Source organism: Schistocerca americana, chromosome 1 (genome assembly GCF_021461395.2).
Source record: "Schistocerca americana isolate TAMUIC-IGC-003095 chromosome 1, iqSchAmer2.1, whole genome shotgun sequence".
Classification (NCBI taxonomy): Eukaryota; Metazoa; Arthropoda; class Insecta; order Orthoptera; family Acrididae; genus Schistocerca; species Schistocerca americana.
The window spans coordinates 321,262,033-321,285,603 of NC_060119.1; the positions used below are offsets into that span (position 1 = coordinate 321,262,033).

Here is a 23,571-nt window from a genome sequence, read left to right on the forward strand (position 1 = left end):
CCCAGTTGCGGGACGTACCATTTTGTCACAGCTGTTGTTGTAAGCGAACGAAAGTGGTATGTGATGCCATAATTACAAGAGAGACCGACGACGGTTACCTTTCCTCAGTTTGTGGGCGTCCGTGAAGTTGGAGATTTGAAAGTGATCCGATCTTGAAACTCATTTTGAATCCAAACGGTACATATCCGATCTTTTGAATCCGTACGGTACATATCCGGTCGCAGGTGCCTTATCAAAAGTTTATCTGCTAAGTCTACTATACAATCCTTAGAAGCCTGTAATAGGAAATGTGAAACACCGTATGTATATATTCTGCAAGCCATTTTACAGTGCATGGCGGAGGGCAGCTCTTATCATTATTAGCGATTCTCAGTCCTGTTCCGTTCGCGCATTGAGCGAGGGAAAAAATGGCTGTCTGTGTGACTCTCTACGCGTCCTGACATCTCTTTCCTTATTCTCATCATTGCCGAACGTCCTGTTGCACTTTCAAAACGCCCTGTTACGATCATGACAATGCTACTCTAAATTCGTTGGATATCTATCATCATGTCTACTTGATAGGGACTTCAAATGCTGGAACAACATGGAAGTGGAACTGCTCATTATAATGTAACGAATTGGAAAGTTGGTCATGTGAATTGTGACTGAGAACGTGAGGGACACACTCCAGCAATGTGGTTGCCACATAGCGAACATTCTTACTTGTACCAAACTGCGGACGACAACATTTTTTTTTGTTGTAAAAGTGTAAATTATGTCGCAAATATTCCACAAACTGATGAATTCGCATCGATTTCGTTAAATCTTACCATCTTCTTAGAATCCAATTCCATACACCAAGCCTTTAATTCTAGGATATGCACGTGATATTGTACACGTCATTCCCCCACTGAACAAAATTTCGTTGTGCTGCAGTATCTGTCGAAATACATCTTAAAAATACGTCATTAAAAATATCGTAATAAATATAACGCCAAAAGTATATTTTCAAAAATACAGTTTCAAAAATATTTCTTTTTAGGATAATACGGTAGATAGTTGGGATTGTGCCTTGACTGCTTATCTACAGCACTTCGTCGAATAACTGGAAGAATACATGTAAATTAAATTCGTTTTGTTTATTTAATAAGTACTCACGGTTTTTCTCTTTTCTACGAAAATTTCCAATTTCTCCAAGACGTTTAGCAAAGGCTGTTGATCTTATCATACTATCTTGAATATACCTAAAGTATGCTTAGTTGTTTTCAAATGCCCACCCAGTGCTGCACGTTTGGAATTTAAATTGCAGTATTCTTTATAACGTACTTTAAATGCTCTTTCTATTTGGCCATTGCACGTGCTCTGCCAGTTTTGACAATTATTTTTATATTCTCTTGAATTACTGTATTTGTCCTTAAGCACATTCTCTTTGTGTTTTAATGCATATCTAATGGGATTTCTTATCCGAAATGCGACGTTATATTTTCGTCTTGGGAAGAATCTCGCAATACGATGTTACAGGACGTTTGTATGATAGTGTAATGTACCGTTTATTTTCTGCTGGACTGCCTGTATTATTTTGCTTTGGCTGTGGTACAATTTCATCAAAATGGTTCAAATGGCTCTGAGCACTATGGGACTTAACATCTGTGGTCATCAGTCCCCTAGAACTTAGAACTACTTAAACCTAACTAACCTAAGGACATCACACACATCCATGCCCGAGGCAGGATTCGAACCTGCGACCGTAGCAGTCGCGCGGTTCCGGACTGAGCGCCTAGAACCGCTAGACCACCGCGGCCGGCCAATTTCATCACAGCACGTTCTTGATAACTGTTCCTTACTGCTATCTTCTTGGTTGTCTACAATTCTCAGCTATTTCTTCACCAGTGAGTGCTAACTGTAACATTCTGCGTAAAGCTTAGTAAAAATACGCTTTTTTGTACTGGGTTTCATGATTTTAATTATTCCTAAGTGCGTTGGCTTCCTGTTGACTTTAAAAATATGTTTCCCATCCGATCTACTGACAAATGGGGAAAATTAGTGCTACAATCAGTTTCATGTTCAATTGTGTCGATATTTTTGGGTGCATTTGGTTAAGTTTGTCAGTGACTTCATTTAAATTTTGTTTGGTTTCTCAAAATAAAACTATATTGTCATCATTATATCGGTGATAATACAGTATTTTCCCTTTTATATCAGGTAACTTCTGAAAACTCAAATTTCCAATCATTAAGGAAAATTTCTGACAAAATGCTTGATAAATTATTACCCATTGCTAAGCCGTCTCCCATTATGTAAATTTTCCATTAAATTAAGGCTAAACTGCAGAAAGTCCAACAACTCTACGATCCCACTTACTGCCATAGTTTTATGCTTTCGCAAATCACTTTTAATTATTTCTAATGTTTCGTCAAGCGGGGTGAACATATTTGTAACATCCGAAGAGTCGAAAATTGGGGTATTCATATTTGGGGTATCCATATTTGCTACACACTTAGCAAATTGCTGCTATTTTTAATGCTAAAAGTCTTATCAAATTTGTACATTATATCGGTGATAATACAGTATTTTCCCTTTTATATCGGCTAACTTATGAAAAATCAAATTTCCAGATCATTAAGGAAAATTTCTGACAAAATGCTTGATAAACGAGTACCCATTGTTTTTTTACCAAGTAATTTAGTTCGCTATTGGGAACATATTCAATATTATTAATAAGTCTAATTGACTTGTCAGGTTTGTGTAATTTAATCTTAGCTCTTGCAGTGGGAAGGCTTGTTTTCATTAACTTTAGTCTACGTCAGTAAAACATATCGAGTGCGACCTCTGGCTGTCCTGGAAAACTTAATTTCAGCAGCCGCTATTTGCTCTGTGGTTATGTCAGGAAACACCGTATACGAATACATTATAGAATGAGATTTTCACTCTGCAGCGGAGTGTGCGCTGATATGAAACTTCCTGGCAGTTTAAACCTGTGTGCCGGACCGAGACTCGAACTCGGGACTTTAGCCTTTCGCGGGGAAGTGCTCTACCATCTGAGCTACCCAAGCATGACTCACGACCCGTCCTTACAGCTTTACTTCTGCCAGTACCTCTTATCCTTCCTTCCAAACTTGACAGAAGCTCATCTGCGAACCTTGCAGAACTAGCACTCCTGGAAGAAAGGATATTGCGGAGATATTGCTTTAGCCACAGCCCGTGGGATGTTTCCAGAAGAGCTTCTGTGAAGTTTGGAAGGTATGAGACATGGTACTGGCAGAAATGAAGCTGTGAGGACGGGTCGTGAGTCATGCTTGGGTAGCTCAGATGGTAGAGCAATTGCCCGCGAAAGGCAAAGGTCCCGAGTTCGAGTCTCGGTCCGGCACACAGTTTTAATCTGCCAGAAAGTTTCACGAGTACATTGAAATGAAATGATCGTATGGCATTTTTAGACTCTGGCGTCGCTAGGCCAAGAACTGTATGTCGGACTGTGTGTTACTTTTATGATGATCGCATACTTCCGACTTATAACAGAGGCGGGTCCCCGATTAATCCTGTTATTACTGAAGGAAGATGATTCCGACAGATCCGAATAAACTGCCGGCAGATGTCTTATCGCGTTCTTGTTTAATATTGTGCGACTTTGACAGTAGACTAACACACTGCAAAATTCCTTGGGCTACGATTCCTTCCAATAAGGAATCAGAAAAACAAAGCAAAACTTCCCGAATGAGGACTTGTGTCGTTAATTTCAGTTGCGGTTTTGCTTTCCATAGCTGCAGAGAAAGTTTCATAACGCCTCGGATGACCCTAACAGGGCGTAAAATTACTTCCTGTCCTCACCCAGCCTCATTTCACAGTCGAGAGGCTCGAAACTTTCGCCTGTGGACAGCCAGAGGAGCGCCCAGTTATTTTCCTGTTGCTCGGATTTGTTTGAGATGTCTCCCATCGGCGTTGCATCACCGTTCACTCTGGGACTTGTAATACGTTTACATTATTTTTACATCACATTCGTCGAGCGTCAAAGGAGGGAAGAATTGTCTACGATAACGTGGTCTTTTAAGTTTCTTTCTTTGTACATAACTGAACCAGAGAACAGGTACACATATTATAGGAATATATCAACGTGTGTGTGTGTGTGTGTGTGTGTGTGTGTGTGTGTGTGTGTGTGTGTGTGTGTGTTGACAATCATTATAGTTGAAACCACATAAACGCCTAATATTTTAGATGTTACGCAATGTTTTGAAATCTTCATTTGGATATGACGCTCGACAGAAAACGCCTCACTTTATAACGAACCGTGGACTTTAGAAGCTCGTGCTGATTCATAAGTTTATTTTCCTGAACATCTACCGTAGTAATATTATTCGCAATTACGGTAAAGTACACATTTACACTGATATGCTAAAGGCCTTTCTCGGCGTCATAGCGTGCGATAGAACTTGCAATTATTGAGACACTGTTTTGTCATTATCTCGCCCACAACGCATTTCAGCTATTCTCCCAGGTGTTAAGTACATCACAGAAGTTGTAGAGACCGAAGACCAGTCTTTAACACGCAACTCTTAATATTTCAACAGCATAATGCACAATCGTATGAGTATGTCTCAGCCTTGTTTCGCCTTACAGGGCACGTGCTTAAATCAAGCGGAGCATCAGCACGTTGTAATTGGCACTTCAGTGTCTTCTGACAATTAGTACCGACGAACTCTTCGTGAGTTCGGACACAGATTTTAGTCCAAATCTGCAAGCACTTGGTCATACTTTGAAGGTGCCGATTCATAACACGTACATACTCTTACTTAGGGCCACTATAGTATTGACACTCTACTGAGTTTGGTTCAAAATGGCTCTGAGCACTATGGGACTTAACTTCTGAGGTCATCAGTCCCCTAGAACTTAGAACTACTTAAACCTAACTAACCTAAGGACATCACACACATCCATGCCCGTGGCAGGATTCGAACCTGCGACCGTAGCGGTCGCGCGGTTCCAGACTGTAGCGCCTAGAACCGCTCGGCCATACCGGCCGGCTACTGAGTTTGGTCCGATAATATAGCTTAATTACTAAAAATTTAACCATTCGTTTGCTGCCAGTCACGGATGACATTAAATTTATGATTTAATTGTTTATGTGTTCTGGCTGTTAGCTCAAGTTAGGACATCTTAAATCTGGTGGTGTTCATTCGGTAATCCTTCTCGATGCTTTTCAAAGGAATTGTTACCCAGTCGTTACAGCTACAGCTTATGGACTGCGACTGTGCTTTAGAAATAGAATTTTCTACCTCGTTAACAGCCGAAGTAGCGAATTCTCAACGTAAAGCGGAAGCTCTCCTCTAGACAGGCCACCTGCAGCGGAGCTGTACGGTTAATTGGCTTCTCGTCGTTAGTGAAGTGAGTGACTTGCTTTTCATGTCTGCGCCTTTGTGTTGGCGTGCCTCGCTGCTCTGAGCTTATAACTCTGTTTTGTAAGCCAATTTCATCTGTTTACGCATCCTACAGCATTTAACATGTATTGTTTTTTTCCGCAGTTTGCCGACGTCCACCCGAAGGAGACTGAGGAGGTATGGGCAACGCTTTGTTCCTGTTGGCCCAACAACCTCAAAGTCATCATTCGGTATCTGATCATCGTATCGGGAATGGCGCCCAACGAGTTGCTGCCCTATGTAAGTATCCGCGGCACTTTTGGTTCTGCTCTTCTCGTATAGAGACAGTAAGACAGATCCCCGTAATTTGCAGTTCTTAGGCTACAATCATACTTCATACAAATTACACCGTAAACAGAAGTTCAAGTCGTATTTTCCTTCGTGTGTAAAGTTAGCTACCCGTGCCTTAGTGCCCGTTATGTTCGCCATTGTGCACACCGGAGCCAGTCTCCAGTAATATGGGGAAGAAGTCTTACTGTGGCCTGGGGGTAAAGGGCTGGTCTTTCCTTACTACTCCTAAACCTGTAGTGGTCTGTGCGTAATAGGCTGATTTCAGCGGCGAGTAATTTTCCTGTGGCCGCCGATGTTTTCCAGTGCCCACCGAGAAGAAACGTATGATAGTCCTGTCAGGGAGCACCACATTACAAAAGCGCTGTTACCGGGAGCAGGAAATTGTCAATGAAAATGCCTGTTTCTGTTGCTGAGGTTGATCGGCTGAAAGGGTTAATAGGAAATACTTTTCGTCGAGTCGGCCGGCAGCCCTCATGAGGTTGACATGGTAAATCGTGGCTCTGTGTGGCGAAGTTGTCGTTTTAAAGAGTTGCGAGCTAGCGGTCCTTCGTGATCAACAAATTCGGAAGGACTATAGTGTGAAGTGCGTTTCCACTGGCCGGCGTGGAATTCTGTTTAATCCATCTTCGGTTTTCTAAGCGATAGTTGCCTTTTTGTGAACGTGCAAGTGCTAGATAGGAAAAGACATTTTATTTGTATCAGAGCGGCGAGCCATTAGCTACCTGAAAATAGTGTTTACCGAGCGATACGCCCTTTCCGAGGTTTAGTTGAAGCAAATAATTCGTTTCCATGTAAATCTGAGTTAACCATTTGCATGTCTGCTTGACCTATTGACGTTGATGTATTCCTGTTTTGTTGCTGTAGAGATTACTGGAGGAAGTTGCTGGGAGGCAGTTGGATAAGATCTACAAGCTGTTCGTGATGTACATATTCCAGTCGAGCATTCAGATCCAGTAATCTCCCCTGAAAATAGTTAAATAGCTTCAGGATTTTAAATTACAGGCTTTGGAGGAGTGGCGAGTTTTAACCCCATCTCGAGGGTAAAATCGAGACTGGCATCCCTAATTTAAACTGCTCTCATAGGTCTGGTAGCGCAGTAAATTAATCCTTGTCCGCCAATAAACGTTTCCGATTAACTCCGTGGATCGTTACTTGGCGTAATTTGTGCGGCGCGCCGCACACCGCTTGGCTGCAGGGATTCTGGCTGCGGCCGCGCGTGAGAGTTCGCCCGGTGCCACGGAATCTTCCAGAGTTCCGACCCTCTCACACTTCCCCACCGTCTTCTTCCCCATAATGTGCGTGTCCCGCACTTAGCAGAATTCTGCTTCGTCTCCCACAAGCTGGCGTGTAGCAGGACACGTCACTGCTTGATCCTAGTCCACTTTATGCAATAGCTACTTACTCGTAGCGCCACAGAACTCGATTTTTCACTGAAACATAAATGCACTAGATTGATGTTAACGCGTTTTATACTTCCGTCGCTGTTCTACGCATGTGCGTCTACTCTGAGAGACGGCGCAACGGTGCTTTAGTGCACTCAAATCATTGGCTAATTGTGGCAAACTGATTTATTAGGTGGCTACTTATTTTAATATACCGGGTGATCAAAAAGGCAGTTTAAATTTAAAAACTGAATAAATCACGGAATAATGTAGATAGAGAGGTACAAATTGACACACATGCTTTGAATGACATGGGGTTTTATTAGAACCAAAAAAATACAAAAATTCAAAAAATGTCCGACAGTTGGCGCTTCATCTGATCAGAATAGCAATAATTAACGTAACAAAGTAAGACAAGGCAAAGACGATGTTCTTTACAGGAAATGCTCAATATGTCCACCATCATTCCTCAACAATAGCTGTAGTCGAGGAATAATGTTGTGAACAGCGTCGGATGTTGTCTTTCAGCATCCCTAGAGATGTCGGTCGGTCACGATACACTTGCGACTTCAGGTAATCCCAAAGCCAATAATCGCACGGACTGAGGTCTGGGGACCTGGGAGGCCAAGCATGACGAAAGTGGCGGCTGAGCACACGATCATCACCAAACGACGCGCGCAAGAGATCTTTCATGCGTCTAGCAATATGGGGTGTTTTTTTGGGTTCTAATAAAACCCCATGTTACTCCAAGCATGTGTGTCAATTTTTACCTCTCTATCTACATTATTCCGTGGTTTATTCAGTTTTCAAATTTATACTGACTTTTTGATCACCCGGCACATTGGCTGAAGTGTCAACGAAATTATTTTCTTCATAGTTGGCTCTGCCTCCTGTACCACCTGCCTCCATTCTTCTCTGTCCATCGCCTTCATTCTCCAATTTCTTATTCCCATCGCCTTTAGATCTTCCATATCGTCCAGACACCTTTTCCTGGGTCTACCTCTTCTCCTTCTCCCGTCAGGTTTTCCCATGAAAACTTTCTTGACACTCCGAGTTTCTGGCATTCTCTGTACATGTCTTGCCCATCTTATTCTTCCCTGCTTAATTAAACGAAATTACTTATAGAGATCATAAGCAACGTTAGGTGTTTTATTACTTATTAAACTGTATTTTACTAAGCGCCAGGGGCACATATTATGAAGGACAACAAACCTACAAAATACGCTGCTGTAAAAAATTAGTACACCTGGAGAGGACGTCGATTTTGATCCGATGACGGCATATGCCACTTGGGGAATAGTAGATGTACCGATAATGGTACCAACATCTTCCGCCAACAGATAACGTAGTGACATAGCTACTTGAGCGCTGTCTGTGTCTACCCTTTAATAGGGAATTCTCGCAACCAGAAGGCTCAGTGTGGTGCAAGCGTGTGAAGCACTCGTGCTCCCTATAGCCATCTAAACGAGTTTGAATGGGTTCAGATTGTGGCATTTGGAGTGAGGGGTTGGTCTTTTTCGAAAAGCTGGACGTGCTGCATCAGTTGTGCAAGATATTGGTATCAGTGGTCACGTGAACATTCTCACACCCCTAGACGAGGTTGTTGGTGTACACGCAGTACAGACGCCCGCCAGCATCGTCGTATTGTATGGGCAGCAGTGGTAGATCCTACAGCTACCACCACAGAAGATAAGAGGGCTTGTGAGCCCAGACGTGTCAACACCAACTGCTGTGAACCGATTACTAACAGGTGTACCGGTATGAAATGAGCGTTAAGATACAAATCTGTCGATACGGAACATTTGTTGTGAACGAGCCTTAATTTTTTTTGTTTGGTTGGTATGAGATCTGTCAAAGATATTTATTTTAAATCACGTCGTCGAACAAACATCATCATGTGTTTTAATCGTGTTAACAATGTCAAATTTTGTACCAGAAAGTGATGACTTGCGGAAAGCATTAATTTTTTGTTTTCATTTGAAAAAAAGTGCTGCAGAGTCGCATCGAATGCTTGTCGAGGCATATGGTGATCATGCTCTATCAGAAGCAACATGCAAAAGATGGTTTCAACGGTTCAGAAATAATGATTTTGATGTAAGAAATAAAGAACGTGGAAGACCACCAAAAAAGTTCGAAGACGCCGAATTGCAAGCAATATTGGATGAAGATAATACTTTGAGTCAGAAATAAATAGCACCAATGCTAAATGTTGCACAACAAACAATTTCTGACCGTTTGAAAGCTATGGGAAAGATCCAAAAGTGTGGAAAATGGGTGCCACATGAATTGAATGAAAGACAGATGGAAAACCGAAAAACCATTTGTCAAATTTTGCTTCCAAGACATGAAAGACAATCAATTTTGCGTCGAATTGTTACTGGCGATGAAAAATGGATTTATTTTAAGAATCCTAAACGGGAAAAATCATGGGTTAATCCGGGACAACCATCAACATCGACTGCAAAACCAGATCGATTCGCAAGAAGACAATGCTCTGTGTTTGGTGGGATCAGGAAGGTGTGGTGTATCATGAGCTTCTAAAACCCGGTGAAACTCTGAATACTTATGACTACAGACAACAAATGATCAATTTGAACTCTGCATTGATCGAAAAAAGACCAGAATGGGCCAGAAGACATGGCAAAGTAATTTTTTTACACGACAATGCACCTGCACACAAAGCAAAACTGGTTCAGGATACAACCAAAACACTTGGCTGGGAGATGCTACACCACCCGCCGTATTCACCAGACGTGGCCCCTTCCGACCACCATTTGTTTTCATCAATGGGACACGCATTGGCTGAGGAACACTTCGATTTCTACGAAGAAGTCGAAAATTGGGTGTCTGACTGGTTTGCTTCAAAATACTAACATTTCTATTGGCGTGGTAACACAAATTGCCAGAAAGGTGGTCAAAATGTATAGAAAGCAATGGTCAGTACTTTGAATAAAATGTTTTTACTTTTCAATTCAAAATTAGTGTTTCATTTTCACAAAAACAAACGTTCATTTCATAGCGGTACACCTGGTAACCGCATGACTACAGGCACGCACACCTCTAGTCTGTCTTCCACTCACGCCACAGCACAGACGTGCACGGCTGGACTGGAGCCGTCAGAGGATCATTTGGAAGATGGAATGGCCGTACTCTTCAACGAAGAATGTAGATTCTGCCTGCACACAAGTGATGGTCGTTTGTGCGGAGACCTGTTGAGCGCTGTCTCACAGAGCGCATTCGTCCAAGACACATTGCCCGTACCTCAGGCCTTATGATCTGGGGTGCGATAAGCTACCAACTCTCGTCCACCTTTGTTGTTTCTGGAGGGGGCGCTGACCAGCGCTTGGTATGTGCAGAATGTTGCTAGGCACGTTCTTTTGCCGTTTTTGCAACGGGAAGAAGACGTGTTGTTCCAATGCTCGCCCACACACTGCCCGTGAAACTCAACGTGTTCTGCAGGACGTGCAGCAACTTCCCTGGCCAGTACGATCTCTGGACTTGTCTCCAGTCGAGCACATGTGGGACATGATGGGAAGAGAACTGACTCGTGCGACTCGTCACCCAACTTTTACAGAACTACTTAAACAGTTCGAGCAAGCGTGGAATAACGTATACCAAGATAGTATTAGCCATCTGTCCGATCGATTGGATGCCAGAGTCAGCGGGTGCATTGTCGCCCGTGGAGACTACACTACGTACTAATGTGGGTGTTTCAGCATGGGTCGATACCTGATACCTCAGAACCGCTTGGGCTAGTGACCTGTAAATGTATTGATTTCATGTACTCCTGAAGCAACATTAGATCTTGACTGAATTGGAAACCTCCAAAAGGATGTACTAATTTTTTCCGGCAGTGTGTTTATCAACATTCAGCCAGACTTTCTGTCGCTAAACTGTAAAATACACGGAACCACCACCCGAATGGGATTATTAGAGAAGGAAAATAGAACTCAGATATTCTTTTCTTGCACAGACTATTCATCTCAAGTCTGTTGAGAGCAGTAGATCCCACCCTCCTTACACAAGCACGCGCGCGCCTTTAAACTGCTAATGCTGTAACCCTACCTTTGACAGCTTTTAGACGTTTTGTGCAGTCACGGTTTTCCCAAGACATAATGTCTCTGGTTATGATTATGTATCTTAGAGGGCTACACGATCCACGTATGATCCTCAAAAATTGTTACAGTACGTTTCTTCATTTGTCCATCAAGTCGAAAACGGTCGTCCTAAAATAAATAACATAGTGAGCCAGATGGCGTTTTCTTTCCCTCCTGTTCCTAGTAATGTCACCGCCGTGCTCATTATTCAATTTCGCACTTATAAAACATTGTCGAAAGACATATTTTAAGTGGATTGGGTGTGTGAAATTTCGGTCTGGTGACACGTTTCTCAGATTGTGCGCTGGTACGTGGCTATGTTGTCTCAACATTACACGAATTCTGCGAGGCTACTCTTGCCAAGAATGCCACGTGAAACAACTTTCTACGGAGAGTGGTGAGACTTATGCGTTAACAACCCTCCAGACGGGAAAGGGACGCTTCTCTGGCCTCGGATATGCATACGACGGAGGTTTTATTGCTGTTTATGCTCTGGGGTGCAAAGGGCATTATCTCGTGCTTCGCCGCCCGTGTGGTACCCGACTTTTGGACCAATCGTTACTTTCGAAATATCGTTGAATCTATACGCCTTAGCAAAAGTGTTAAATAGTGAGACTGCCGTAAACTTGCATCTCTTTTACATTTTCACATTCTGGGTTAGCTGGGATGACGTATTTCCTGCCTGTCTAGGTGATACCGTTGTAGACGGAACAACAGGCCCATTTCCCCTACAAGAACAGCATCTACTACAAATTAACAAAGCATCGTGCTCTTCTGGCTATATGAGCTAATTAGTGGATGAAAAAACCTTTAAACAAAAATTTTATTGTTATTACTGGGTATCTGTCGTAGTTCCAAGGAAACTGCTGTGTGGACTTGAAAGCCGATAGAAGGAGCCGTGTGCACAGAATGCGGAGGCTCCACCTTTTCGCCTGTAGTTATAGATCTAAACCAGGAGATGTAAACTTGCCATGAGCGCACAGAAGGCTATGAAGCCGTTCTAACAGCTTCCGATCTGAACATTTTCGCTGTGGGTACCTGTTCTGGCACAAACGACGAGCCATCACAGCATTGTTGTGTTCCTTACCCTGCGTGAAGCCCACTTCTACCATCTCCCGAGTACATCTTGAACGCCAATGTACCATTCGCCGTGAATTAACCGTCCTGTTAACAAATGAATAAAACGTTCTCGGTTTTCCAGCCGCGTCAATTCGAATAAACTTCCGATGGCCATTTCCGCCATCGTCGTCAGGAGTTCACCGCCAACGTTTTATTCATGTATGCCGTCCCGAAGGACTCCGAGGACACGTCCTGTTAATATCTTGCTACTGCAACAACCTGCGGGATAAACAACGTTCCGGTGAATATAACCTGTATAGTTTATGCAATATCAACTACTGCATTTCTAATGCTACATAATTTTCTTCTGCATGCCAGTTGTAGGGCGGAGGCTGTGGAGAAGCAATTTTATTTCAAAGAAGAAAGTGGATGCTACGCAGTTTACCTCTGCATGTTCCGCAATCTCGTCCTATTAGTACGTTGTGTTTTCCATTCAAAGCGTGCCCAATGTGCTAGAGTCTTCTTCGATTCCCTCCCCATCCCTCCCACCAATCGAGCCACCTCTCGGTTCGAAGGAATTCCATTAGGCACAGAAAGTCAAAAGTCGGAAAAGGCGTGCCGCTACCTACACCGCCTTCACCTTTGCAACGGAAAGCTTAATGAATTAGGACCGCACCACTCTCCACCATGAACCCAAGTAATTATTATTAATTTTAGTTGCATAAATAAGCACACAAGTTACCAAGTCTGTAAACTTATCATCTCGAGGACTACCGAACGTTTGCAAGAGGGCAGTTAATTCGTTATTGCTACCTTTCCGAGACAACTATGAATTTCCTCAGACCTGGCACATCAACTTATTCTTTAGATATTCTGATTAAGCTTGCAGGGAGCAAAGGTTTAACACAAACCGGAATGCACTTATAAGCGTTGAAGGACATGAAACGAAAACGTTACTTGCGAAGGGAATTAGACAGGGTTGTAACCTCTTCCCGATGTTACCCAGTCTAGACATTGCAAAAGCAGTCCAAAAAATCTGGATAACTGGGCAAAGTATTTGTTAAAATTTTCGGACAGATATTAATAATTTTTCCCGATTGCTTTATGTGAAGGATCAGGCCCCAACCTTTATAAAAGCATTTCCGCTACACCAAATACAGGGTGAATAAAAAGTAAGGGAACACACAAACTGCAAGAAGCGGTTCCCGAAAGGAAAATTAACAAAAACGTTCATATCAACTTAATCCGTTATTTATTCCTCGAGCAAGCCAGGAAAGCTTTTGTATGTTGTTAAGAACATGGTAACGGTAGAGTGGCCACACGGATTTACTGAGCCACCTACTCTGGCTGGTGGATTTTTCCTTGGTGGGAGGAATAGTACGGGATGCAGTCAGGCTCGCGATGCTAGCTGAGGAGCTACTCGACAGATCAGTAGCGGTTCCAGAGTCAAGAAACCAGACAACAGCTGGGAGAGCGGTGCGCTGGCCACGTACCCCTTCATAACGCATCCGATGGCGCCATTGGCAGGGGATGACACGACGATCAGCCGGGTCCACTTGGCCTGTCTAGGGTCAGAACACGGAACTTAACCTTTTTGCTCTGATAGACAGCAACCGCCAACTCGTAGGAACTTTGTATTCAATATTCGGAGTTCGTGCGTGCATGCATCCTTTAAGACAGATGAACAACCCTGGGCCACCGTAGGATGTTCGTACACTGGTTCTGCAACAGCCGGCTCTATACGATCGTGGAACAAGCTCCAGGCTCTTCACCTGCCATCATGGGATAAGCCTTAAGACGGTGTTGTAGCCGGCCGGTTGCCAGAGCGGTTCTAGGCGCTACAGTCTGGAACTGCGCGACCGCTACGGTCGCAGGTTCGAATCCTGCCTCGGGCATGGATGTGTGTGATGTCCTTAGGTTAGTTAGGTTTAAGTAGTTCTAAGTGACCGATGACCTGAGAAGTTAAGTCCCATAGTGCTCAGAGCCATTTGAACATTTGAACGGTGTTGTATATTGTGTATGGAAATCGATATTGTCCATATCATCTGCATCGTGTGCAGGGATTATCGGCAGCGGATTTTCCTGCTCAAGAAAAGTTTTTTCACTGGCGGTTGCAACAGATCACTATCATTATGGTTTCTGTCGTAAGCGCTCTTCACCGATAAAGCGACATGTGGTAGAGATAGCATCATAAACATACGCGGGCGTCATCTGTGGTCTATAGAAAATCCTCGGGGATTGTCGAATCGTCGCATCAGCAACGATTTAGCATCAAGTTTAGGCCAGGAATAATTGGCGACCGCCAACATTAGTGGTTGTTTTACCAGCACGACTTAATGAACACATGTGTGAGGTATTTCTGCAGAAAACTCTGTCTCTTTGGCTGTAGGGTGTGGCTTTAGCAATGCGAAAGATAATGTGACTGATCCATGATGGGATTCCAGCCCATTTCTGTATTTTTGCTCGTCAGTACTTCAACAACAGCTTCCCCAGCGAACGGATAGGATGAGGAGGCCTTTGCGTCTGGCTACCTCGATCACCGGACTGAAAACTCCTCGGTTTTTTAGTTGTGGGGCATCTGGAAATATATATTGGACCAGATGCTGATATGTAGGCCCTTCAACACTATGTCCTTATAGCCCGTGCCGCTATTCGTCTACAGCTTGGCAGATTCAGTAGAGATAGATTATTATCAATGATGCGACGCGTGAACGCTGGCATTGTATCCCGTGGCCTTATCGAATATGCAACACTGCAGAAATTAATACCACGTGGCTAATGTGCAATCTAGGCCTGTAAGGAATCGTATCTTGAAGTTTATCTCCATACTTATTATTCACACTATGTTGACGTATACGAAGAAAACACTAAGCAAACAGTACACAGCCGACGAAGCGATAACGTATGCAGCTGGCGGGGATGTGACGGAGCTTTGGCGCAACTGCGAGATATACCGGACAGTGTTTCTGTAGAATCATACGCTACGGGCAAATAGAAATTCATATGGAGGGCTGGAAGGGCAAAATTGCATTTTCTTGGCCCTTTGGTGAGTGCCGCCGGCTTCGCTGTGACAGCAGAGCAGACACTGCCCACTCCCTACCACAGCGTGGAACGACTGGGGATTCATTGAAGTAGCCGCGTGGGTGAGGCTTCGGATGTGCTGAATAAACACAGAGGGCAGCAAAACACATCGCCTCGTGCTAGACGTTTACCTCGAATATGAAAGCGTACTCCGTCTACCATATAGCTTCGCATACATCATCTGTGTTGATGATTTACCCCCACAGGACACTGATGACCTTTTTTTCGAATTTGAGAGATCTGTCAATTCTCTCAGTTTCGTACATTGCCTGCATGCGAAAAAGTACCAAGGCCATATATCTGGTGAAAGAATATAATTTAAAAATAACAGCAGGAAAACAAACTAAGGCATATGGTTGATGATAGTGATTTCGCAATTTGGACGAAGTAAAATAGTAATAGTAATAATAATAATGATGATGATAATAATAAGATACACCTAGAGGTGTGGCGATAGGTATCACAAAACAGAACAGGCAAAATAACTGATTTGCTTTTAAAATAATCTTCTCTGACCGCGATGTACTTTTGGCAACGTTTTATGAAACTGCTGGAAACTTCCAACAAACGTTTCTTTTGGATTCGAACGAAGCATTGTTGCCAGATGCGCGCCGACTACTTTGGTGCTCCGGGGCTCGAGCCAAATACATAATTTTGTTGGTGCGCCACACCCACAAAATTTTTAGTCTGATAAAAATAAAATAAATATTTCTCACTTGCCTGTATCAAAAAGTAATGAATATTGAAACAATGAGATGGAAGTTAAACGTTCTGACCTCTAAAACATATATGTTTGTTTCAGATTACTTTGTGAAGGGAAAAAAAAAGCAACGCACTTCCCCCGTTCCGTGCCTCTCTAATAACAGTTGTGCTGTACTACTATACTGTGAATGTAATCCCGTCTTTTCGGTTTGCTTTCACGTTTCCTTACAATTGACACGCTACAATACGCACATTCCATTCGTCAACAATTGTTTTAAAATATCTGCTTGCCAATATTGAGCAATAATAAAGAATAATCCGAGCTCCAAGGAAGCCGATTGGTGCAGACTACATCAAGAGTTATTTTTTTAAAACATACCAGCGATGAGGTTTAAGATTTCTGTAAAAATTTTTCACGTAATCTGAATTGTTATCGTTTTGTTTGTTGAGACAAAGGCTTTGAAGGACGCAGGAGCTTATATTGTAGCCCGTAGGGCTGTTACCGCAGCGATGCGATGCTAGTATTTAAGAGGGTCTCCTGACGGAATGCGTGGAGCAAAAGCTCTTCGACGGGCAAAAATTTTCGCAGTTTTCAAACTTCGCGCAGTTTTCAAACTTTGCGCGATTACTGGCCGCGTGTGGAAAGCTGGAACACAATACTGAGTATTGTTTGTATACATACTATTGAATCCGAAAAGTTTCGCACACTTTTGTCATACATTTGTCGTCATCATCACATGTGGATACTACTAACACTGACAATAATGTAAAGCAAGTTCAGCCAATAAATAAGGAATACGAAAATGTGTCTTCTGCCAGTCCCTGTAGTACATCAGCAAGAAGTGTCAGGTAGCCGTCAGGCATGTCATACCATGAAGGATGGAAAAATACATTTCCTTGAATTTATTATGACAAATAATTGGGCAACTTGTGCTGCAATGTGTGTAAAAACGCCTTTGATTTCTGTATAGTGCTTCCGGCGGCAATTACTGCAGACAGAGATTCGTGTAATGCATTTATTTGAAATCGGCCGGCCGGTGTGGCTGAGCGGTTTTAGGCGCTTCAGTCGGGAACCGCGCGACCGCTACGGTCGCAGGTTCGAATCCTTCCTCGGGCATGGATGTGTGTGATGTCCTTAAGTTGGTTAGGTTTAAGTAGTTCTCAGTTCTAGGGGACTGAGGACCTCAGAAGTTAAGTCCCATAGTGCTCAGAGCCATTTGAACCATTTGAAATCGATTTTCCCAGTGGCAAAAGGCAATTGAAGGTTTCAGAGTTCATGAACAATGTACACTTCACCGTTCGTCCGTCACTGCCCTGACAACTACGAAACAACGTACCAATGTGTCATCCCTTATCTCAACACACAAATTAGAAGATATGAAATATGCACGCAAGACGATTTTAAAGGTAATAACGTCCCGCCAGTGTTTAAGTCATCGTGTTTACACCTATGAAACATCAAATATTCATGAGTAGCTGCTTCTTAGAGCAGAAAATCCTTTGACCTGCAATCTTGGCTGCAGCGAACTTCATATAAGTTAGTTTCCTACGATAAATTGAATGAAATTGTCTCGTTATTATCCGGCTATTCTGAGCAAAACATAGTGAAACATATTAAAGAGGCAGTATATTTTTCTCTTCTTGTAGATGAGACTTCCGACATACTATTGAATGAACAACTATCTATGTATTTCAGATACGTCGATAAAAATCTTCAGTTTGAAGAAGTTTTTACGGGCTTCTATGAAGCAGCTTCAGCAAGTTCTAGGACATTGTTTGAAGTCATCCAGAACGTCATAAGACGTTTATCACTCGACATAAAATACTGTCGTGATCTGTGTTATGATAGCGTAAGCAATGTCTGTGGCCATTTAACAGGATTACAAAGTATAATTACCCGGTTGAAGCCGAGAGCTATAATTGTTGTTTGACGCATAATTTAAATTTGGTAGTACAAGATGCAATGTAAAGTGTTAGTTATGTGCGACACTTTCTGGTCATACTTCGTGAATTGATATCATTTGTAAGACATTCGCCAAAGAGGCTAGAGGTGTTTCAGTCGTTACAAGAAGACAACGAAGATGTTGTTGTAAAAAAAATTTCGCAGACTGACTTTGCGACCATGCTGTCCTACGAGGTAGTGTGCCAAGCTACAATCGCTAAAATCGTTGCCGGCCGATGTGACCGAGCGGTTCTAGGCGCTTCATTCCGGAACCGCGCTGCTGCTACGGTCGCAGGTTCGAATCCAGCCTCGGACATGGTGATGTCCTAATATTAGTTAGGTGTAAGTAGCTCTATGTCTAGGGGACTGATGACCTTCAGATGTTAAGTCCCATAGTGTTTAGAGCCATTTGAATTAAAATCGTTGGAAAGTAATTATGACGTTCTTGGCAGCCCGGTTAGCCGTGCGTATAACGCACTGCTTTACGGATGAGAAGGCGTGCCGGTCCCCGGCGGATTAATGTCGAGGTCCGGTGTGCCAGCCAGTCTGTGGATGGTTTTTAAGGCGGTTTTCCATCTGCCTTGGCGAATGCGGGCTGGTTCCCCTTATTCCGCCTCAATTACACTATGTCGGCGATTGCTGCGCAAACACGTACGCGTACACAATAATTACTTCAAAATGGTTCAAATGGCTCTGAGCACTATGGGACTCAACTGCTGTGGTCATAAGTCCCCTAGAACTTAGAACTACTTAAACCCAACTAACCTAAGGACATCACACAACACCCAGCCATCACGAGGCAGAGAAAATCCCTGACCCCGCCGGGAATCGAACCCGGGAACCCGGGCGTGGGAAGCGAGAACGCTACCGCACGACCACGAGATGCGGGCACACTAATAATTACTCTATCACAACAAACATTGGAGTTACACTTGTCTTTTGTGAGACGTTCCCGGGGGGGCTCCACTGGGGGCCAAACCACACAAAAACCCTGGGTTCGGTGTGGGTCGGCGGTGGGGTGAGTGGACTGCTGTACGCTGTCGTAGGGGCTGTGTACCACTGAGGGCTATGGCGGGGACGAAGTCTCCGTCGTTTCTAGGTCCCCAGTTTCATACAATACAATTATGACGTTCTCATTAAATTATTGGAAGATCTGTCAGAAGAAAAAAGTGATATCGGTGGGAAGATTAGTGGGCATTTTTCAACCTGCGTCAATTCAGATTTCATATTTTCCTGAAAATGTTAATTTCAGTTTCGGCAGGATTGAACAACTTCAGTCTTCTTTTCAGAAGAAATCATTGTCATACCGAGAGATAGAAACATTGGTGGAAACATTGTCTGCAAATTAAGCTTCACAAAAGGTTATATTTTTTTGAGTTGTGGAATCAAACCATTAGGAAAGAGGAGGAACTTGTCATTGATGGACCAGTTTAGCCTAGAAAAAGTAAGACGCAAAAACGCTAAGACGAAGGTAGTGCTCCTCATAAGTATCAAATGATGGAGGAAATGTGCAGACAAATATTGTTTGAAATATTTGATGTGGCTGTGGATTCGCTAAATCGTAGATTTGACTCAAAGGTTCCGGAACCTATTTCACAAGTTGAAGCATTTGCTATCGGTCAAATAGGTGCTGATCGAATCCTGCAGTTCTGTGCGACAGACTTTGATAAAGACAAGCCTACATTTGATAGGGACATGTTTCTATATGTGTTTTGATAAAGACGAGTCTACATTTGACACGGACATGTTTCTATATTTGTGCAGAACGAAGAAAGAGGAAGTGGCCAACATCTCAGACATAACATATATTTTAAGTAGAGAAAATAGTGATCCCATACGTGAAATGCTCACAGAATTTGTGGAGTTTGTTCGGATGATTTTAAATGTACCTGTTACTTCTTGTACATCTGAGTGGTCGTTTTAGCACTTCAACAATTGAAAACATTTTTGCGGCCAACAATAACACAAAAAAGATTGAAAAATTTGGCAATTTTGCTTGTTCATAAAGAAATGGCTAAAATGTTGATATTACTAAAATTGCAAACAAATTCATATGTGCAAATGACCAAAGAAGGAAAGTGTTTTATATTGAAAATTAATATGTCATTATTATAATTGGTGTGTTGTTAACATCGTTGCATCTTGAAATCACTGTACATGTGAGTTGTTTAAAGTACACAATACGTGATACAGATCTAACTGCCATTTTGTTAGTGAGTTAAATGTTGAAAAAAGACAGTTTATTACAGAAAGAATCGATTAATGTTAACGATTACATATTTTGAGAATATTCGTTGCAGTAACTTATCCTTATAATCTAAACCCACTAGTGCGCCAGCCCTTGCGGGCCACGGCCTATCAGGAGGCCTTTATGTGGGCGGACACCTGGTCAGTGATCGCTTTGGTCCCAGGTATGCCCCTGGTACTCATTTCAGACTGAGCAGACCTCGAAAACATACGGCCTGTGCAGATGTGCAGGGATGCCGATTTTTTTTATTTTTTTATTTAATTTTTTTAACGTAGGCAATCCGTAGTCAGGTCTGAGTTTTTGTAGGCCACTTTTGACCTTTACGTTACGCGACTCTTCGCGCGTATGATTTTCTCCGGCAACAGTGCGTTAGTAAAGGCGAGAGGTCTCCTACTTGCCTAATACTCCGAATGAAATTGAAGATATCTGAAATGTGTCCTCTGAATTTCACTTCAATCAAGGTCTGTTGAATAGTCGTTCTTGTTTCGCAGTTGAAGCACTTTTGCTTGTGTGCTGATTGGTCCCTGTACGGTTTGTTGTGTGTGTGCCTATCAGGCGAAGCGCGTGGCGCTGTACCTGGCGCGCGCGCGGCCGGAGCGGCTACTGGACGAGATGATGACGGAGCTGCAGACGGTGGAGACGCTGAACTGCCTGATCGAGCGCACCGAGACGCCGCCCTTCTACCGCCTGACCAGCATGCGCAAGGCCAGCTCGCACTCGGAGGGCGGTGGGGGTGCGGCTGGCGGCTCAGGGGGCGGCTCGGGCTCCTCTTCGTCGGACCCCGCGTCCTCGCGCTCCGACCTCGGCGTCGAGAAGGGCACCATCCATACCAAGCGCCACAGCGGCGAGGACCCCACCAAGACCGGGTGCGTACAGCCGCTCCTGCTCCCGTCGCTCTACGCCGTCGGCACTCGCTGCTGCTCAAAAGAGAAACTCGTTTGTGACGCGAGTTGGCAACGGGTCGCTTGCCAGTCACTTCCTGTCTGATTTAGCGGAAACGGCTACGTAACCAGTTCCAGGTGACTTGTGCCGGTCGATAGTGATTGCGGCTGCAGTGGTGACTTAACAAGTTTTTGATAACGAACTTATCTGACGCTATTCCAAATGTACAATGAATCGTTTTCCTTTCTCTGCGTAACTAGTTTTAAAAATTCCTTTCACACTGACCAATTTTTTTTTTTTTTTCGTGAATGGTTTAATTGTGCGGACCATAAAGGAAACGCTTCTTATGCTACAAAGTAATATGAAAAAGTTCGCGTCGGCGTGGTCAGCGTGGCAGCGTACCATGCAAGGGGCCCGGATTCAATTGCCGGCTTACTCGGAGATTTTCTCCGCTCGTGGACTGGGTCTTGCGTTGTCTTCATCATCATATCAACTTCGTCGATAAGCACGTCGCCGAAGTGGCGGCAGCTAAAAAGACTTGCACACGGCGACCGGTCTACCCGATGGAAGACCCTACCGACACATTTCATATGGAAAAAGGCTATCATTCTCACTCTCTCTCATCTGTGAAATGGACTATCAAGGCCTTGATTGCTTAAACACGAAATATTTCTCTTTCAATATACGAGGGCATTCAATAAATAGTGCAATACATTTTTCTCTCGACAAGATTTGGGTGAAAAAATGCGGAATTTGTTGTGAAGTGTCTTGGAATATTCCTGCTTCAGACCCTGTAGTGTCATGAGGTTCCGATTGGTGGCAGCATTACAAGTAGCTTCAAACTGGCGTGTGTCACGGAGATGCGTTCCAAGCAGAGAGCTTCATTAATTTTTTTCTCTCTTTTATCTTTTTATTACGGAAAACCAGAGCATCTTAGCAGTTCATTGATAGTTGCTTGCAGAATGCGTACGAAGACATGGTAGTGAAAAAAAGCAGGCCGAATCGTTGTGCGAGGCGTCTGTTATTAGGTCGCGCAAACCTGTCCGATCTCCCGCATGCCTGCTTACCGCAAACAGCTGTGACTAATGCAGTGTTGGAACGTACAGACACTCTCATTCGAGGTGATCGACGGATCACAAACAAATACCTCGCTGCTCAACTGCAGGGCCCTGTCGGTAGTGCTGACGCACTCGTCCCCAGTTGGTGTACTGGAAGGTGTGTGTCCGCTGGGTTCCTCGCCTCTTAACAGAAAACCATGAAGATCAACGATGGACTTCCTGTACGGAATTGCTTGCGTGTTACGACGCCGATCGTGACAATTTTTTGTCGAACATCGTCACAGGCGATGAAACACTGGTTCGTCACTTCGAACCGGAAACAAAACGGCAGTCCATGGATTGGCGCCACAACACTTCTGCTCCTAAGTAAAAGTTAAAAGCCACACCCTCAACCGATAAAGTCACGACGACGTTCCAGGCAAATGCTGGGATGGTTCGTTTGAAAAGGGCACTGACGATTTCCTTCCCCTCTCGTAATCCGAGCCTGTGCTCCGTCTCTAATGGCCTCGCTGTTGACAGGACGTCAAACTCTAATCTGCCTTCCTTCCTTTCTTTCTTTATTTCCTTCTTTCCCTCCTTCCTTCATTCCAGCATAACCGATCTGGATCATAGTTAATAACGCATCGCCGGCCGTTGTGACCGAGCGGCTCTTGGCGCTTCAGTCTGGAACCGCGCGACCGCTACGATCGCAGGTTCGAATCCTGCCTCGGGAATGGATGTGTTTGATGTCCTTAGGTTAGTTAGGATGAAGTAGTTCTAAGTCTAGGGGACTAATGACCTCAGATGTTAAATCCCATAGTGCTCAGAGCCATTTGAAACATAATAACGCATCAGCCTCGTAACATGCCATTAACACAATAGAACATTATGACTGAAACAACAGATTTACTGTTACCTGTCTCAAATTATTTTATTTCCAGTACGCATTTCAAAAGCTTATATTTCTGTCATCAGGTAGATTTATGTGAATTAATACATTTATGTGTTGTCTGTAAGACTTTGGGTGACCTGTGGCACTGTATCAATGGTCACATCCTCCTTTTGTGTCGAGTTACATAACATGCATCACAGACATTTTTTAAACACAAATATCCACCTGATAATGAGGATTTATACTTCTGAAACGAATAATGGAAGTAAAATAAATGGTAGCTGGTAATAGCAAACTTGTTTTTTCGATCAATATCAATAACGGTCATGGTAAAGCATACGCTTCCAGTCGTCTCCTTTCGGTATGGACGCACAGATTCCCTTGAGAACAACCTGTAATATCTTTTTCTTCTCCGCTACAGTGCATTCAATAGTGGTTTCTCTTTGTACAATACCTACGAAAATGAAACAAATATGCTACCCATAGCCATGTCTCAGTAAGTGAAACACTTTTGCATAAGTTTATACTATTTGTTTGTTCCGTATTTCCCTTATTTTTCTTCATTAGTCCG

At 43.4% G+C, this 23,571-nt stretch overlaps 1 protein-coding gene across 1 annotated transcript in view; it reads left to right on the top strand.

Annotated features, from left to right (window-relative positions):
• The window catches only part of LOC124598646 (protein furry), a 1,150,963-nt gene that overhangs the window by 904,518 nt on the left and 222,874 nt on the right, over positions 1-23,571 (top strand). The window contains exons 28-29 of the mRNA XM_047136016.1: positions 5,493-5,627; positions 20,745-21,055. Of these exons, the coding sequence (XP_046991972.1) occupies positions 5,493-5,627; positions 20,745-21,055 (446 nt within the window). The remainder of the gene's footprint in view (positions 1-5,492; positions 5,628-20,744; positions 21,056-23,571) is intronic.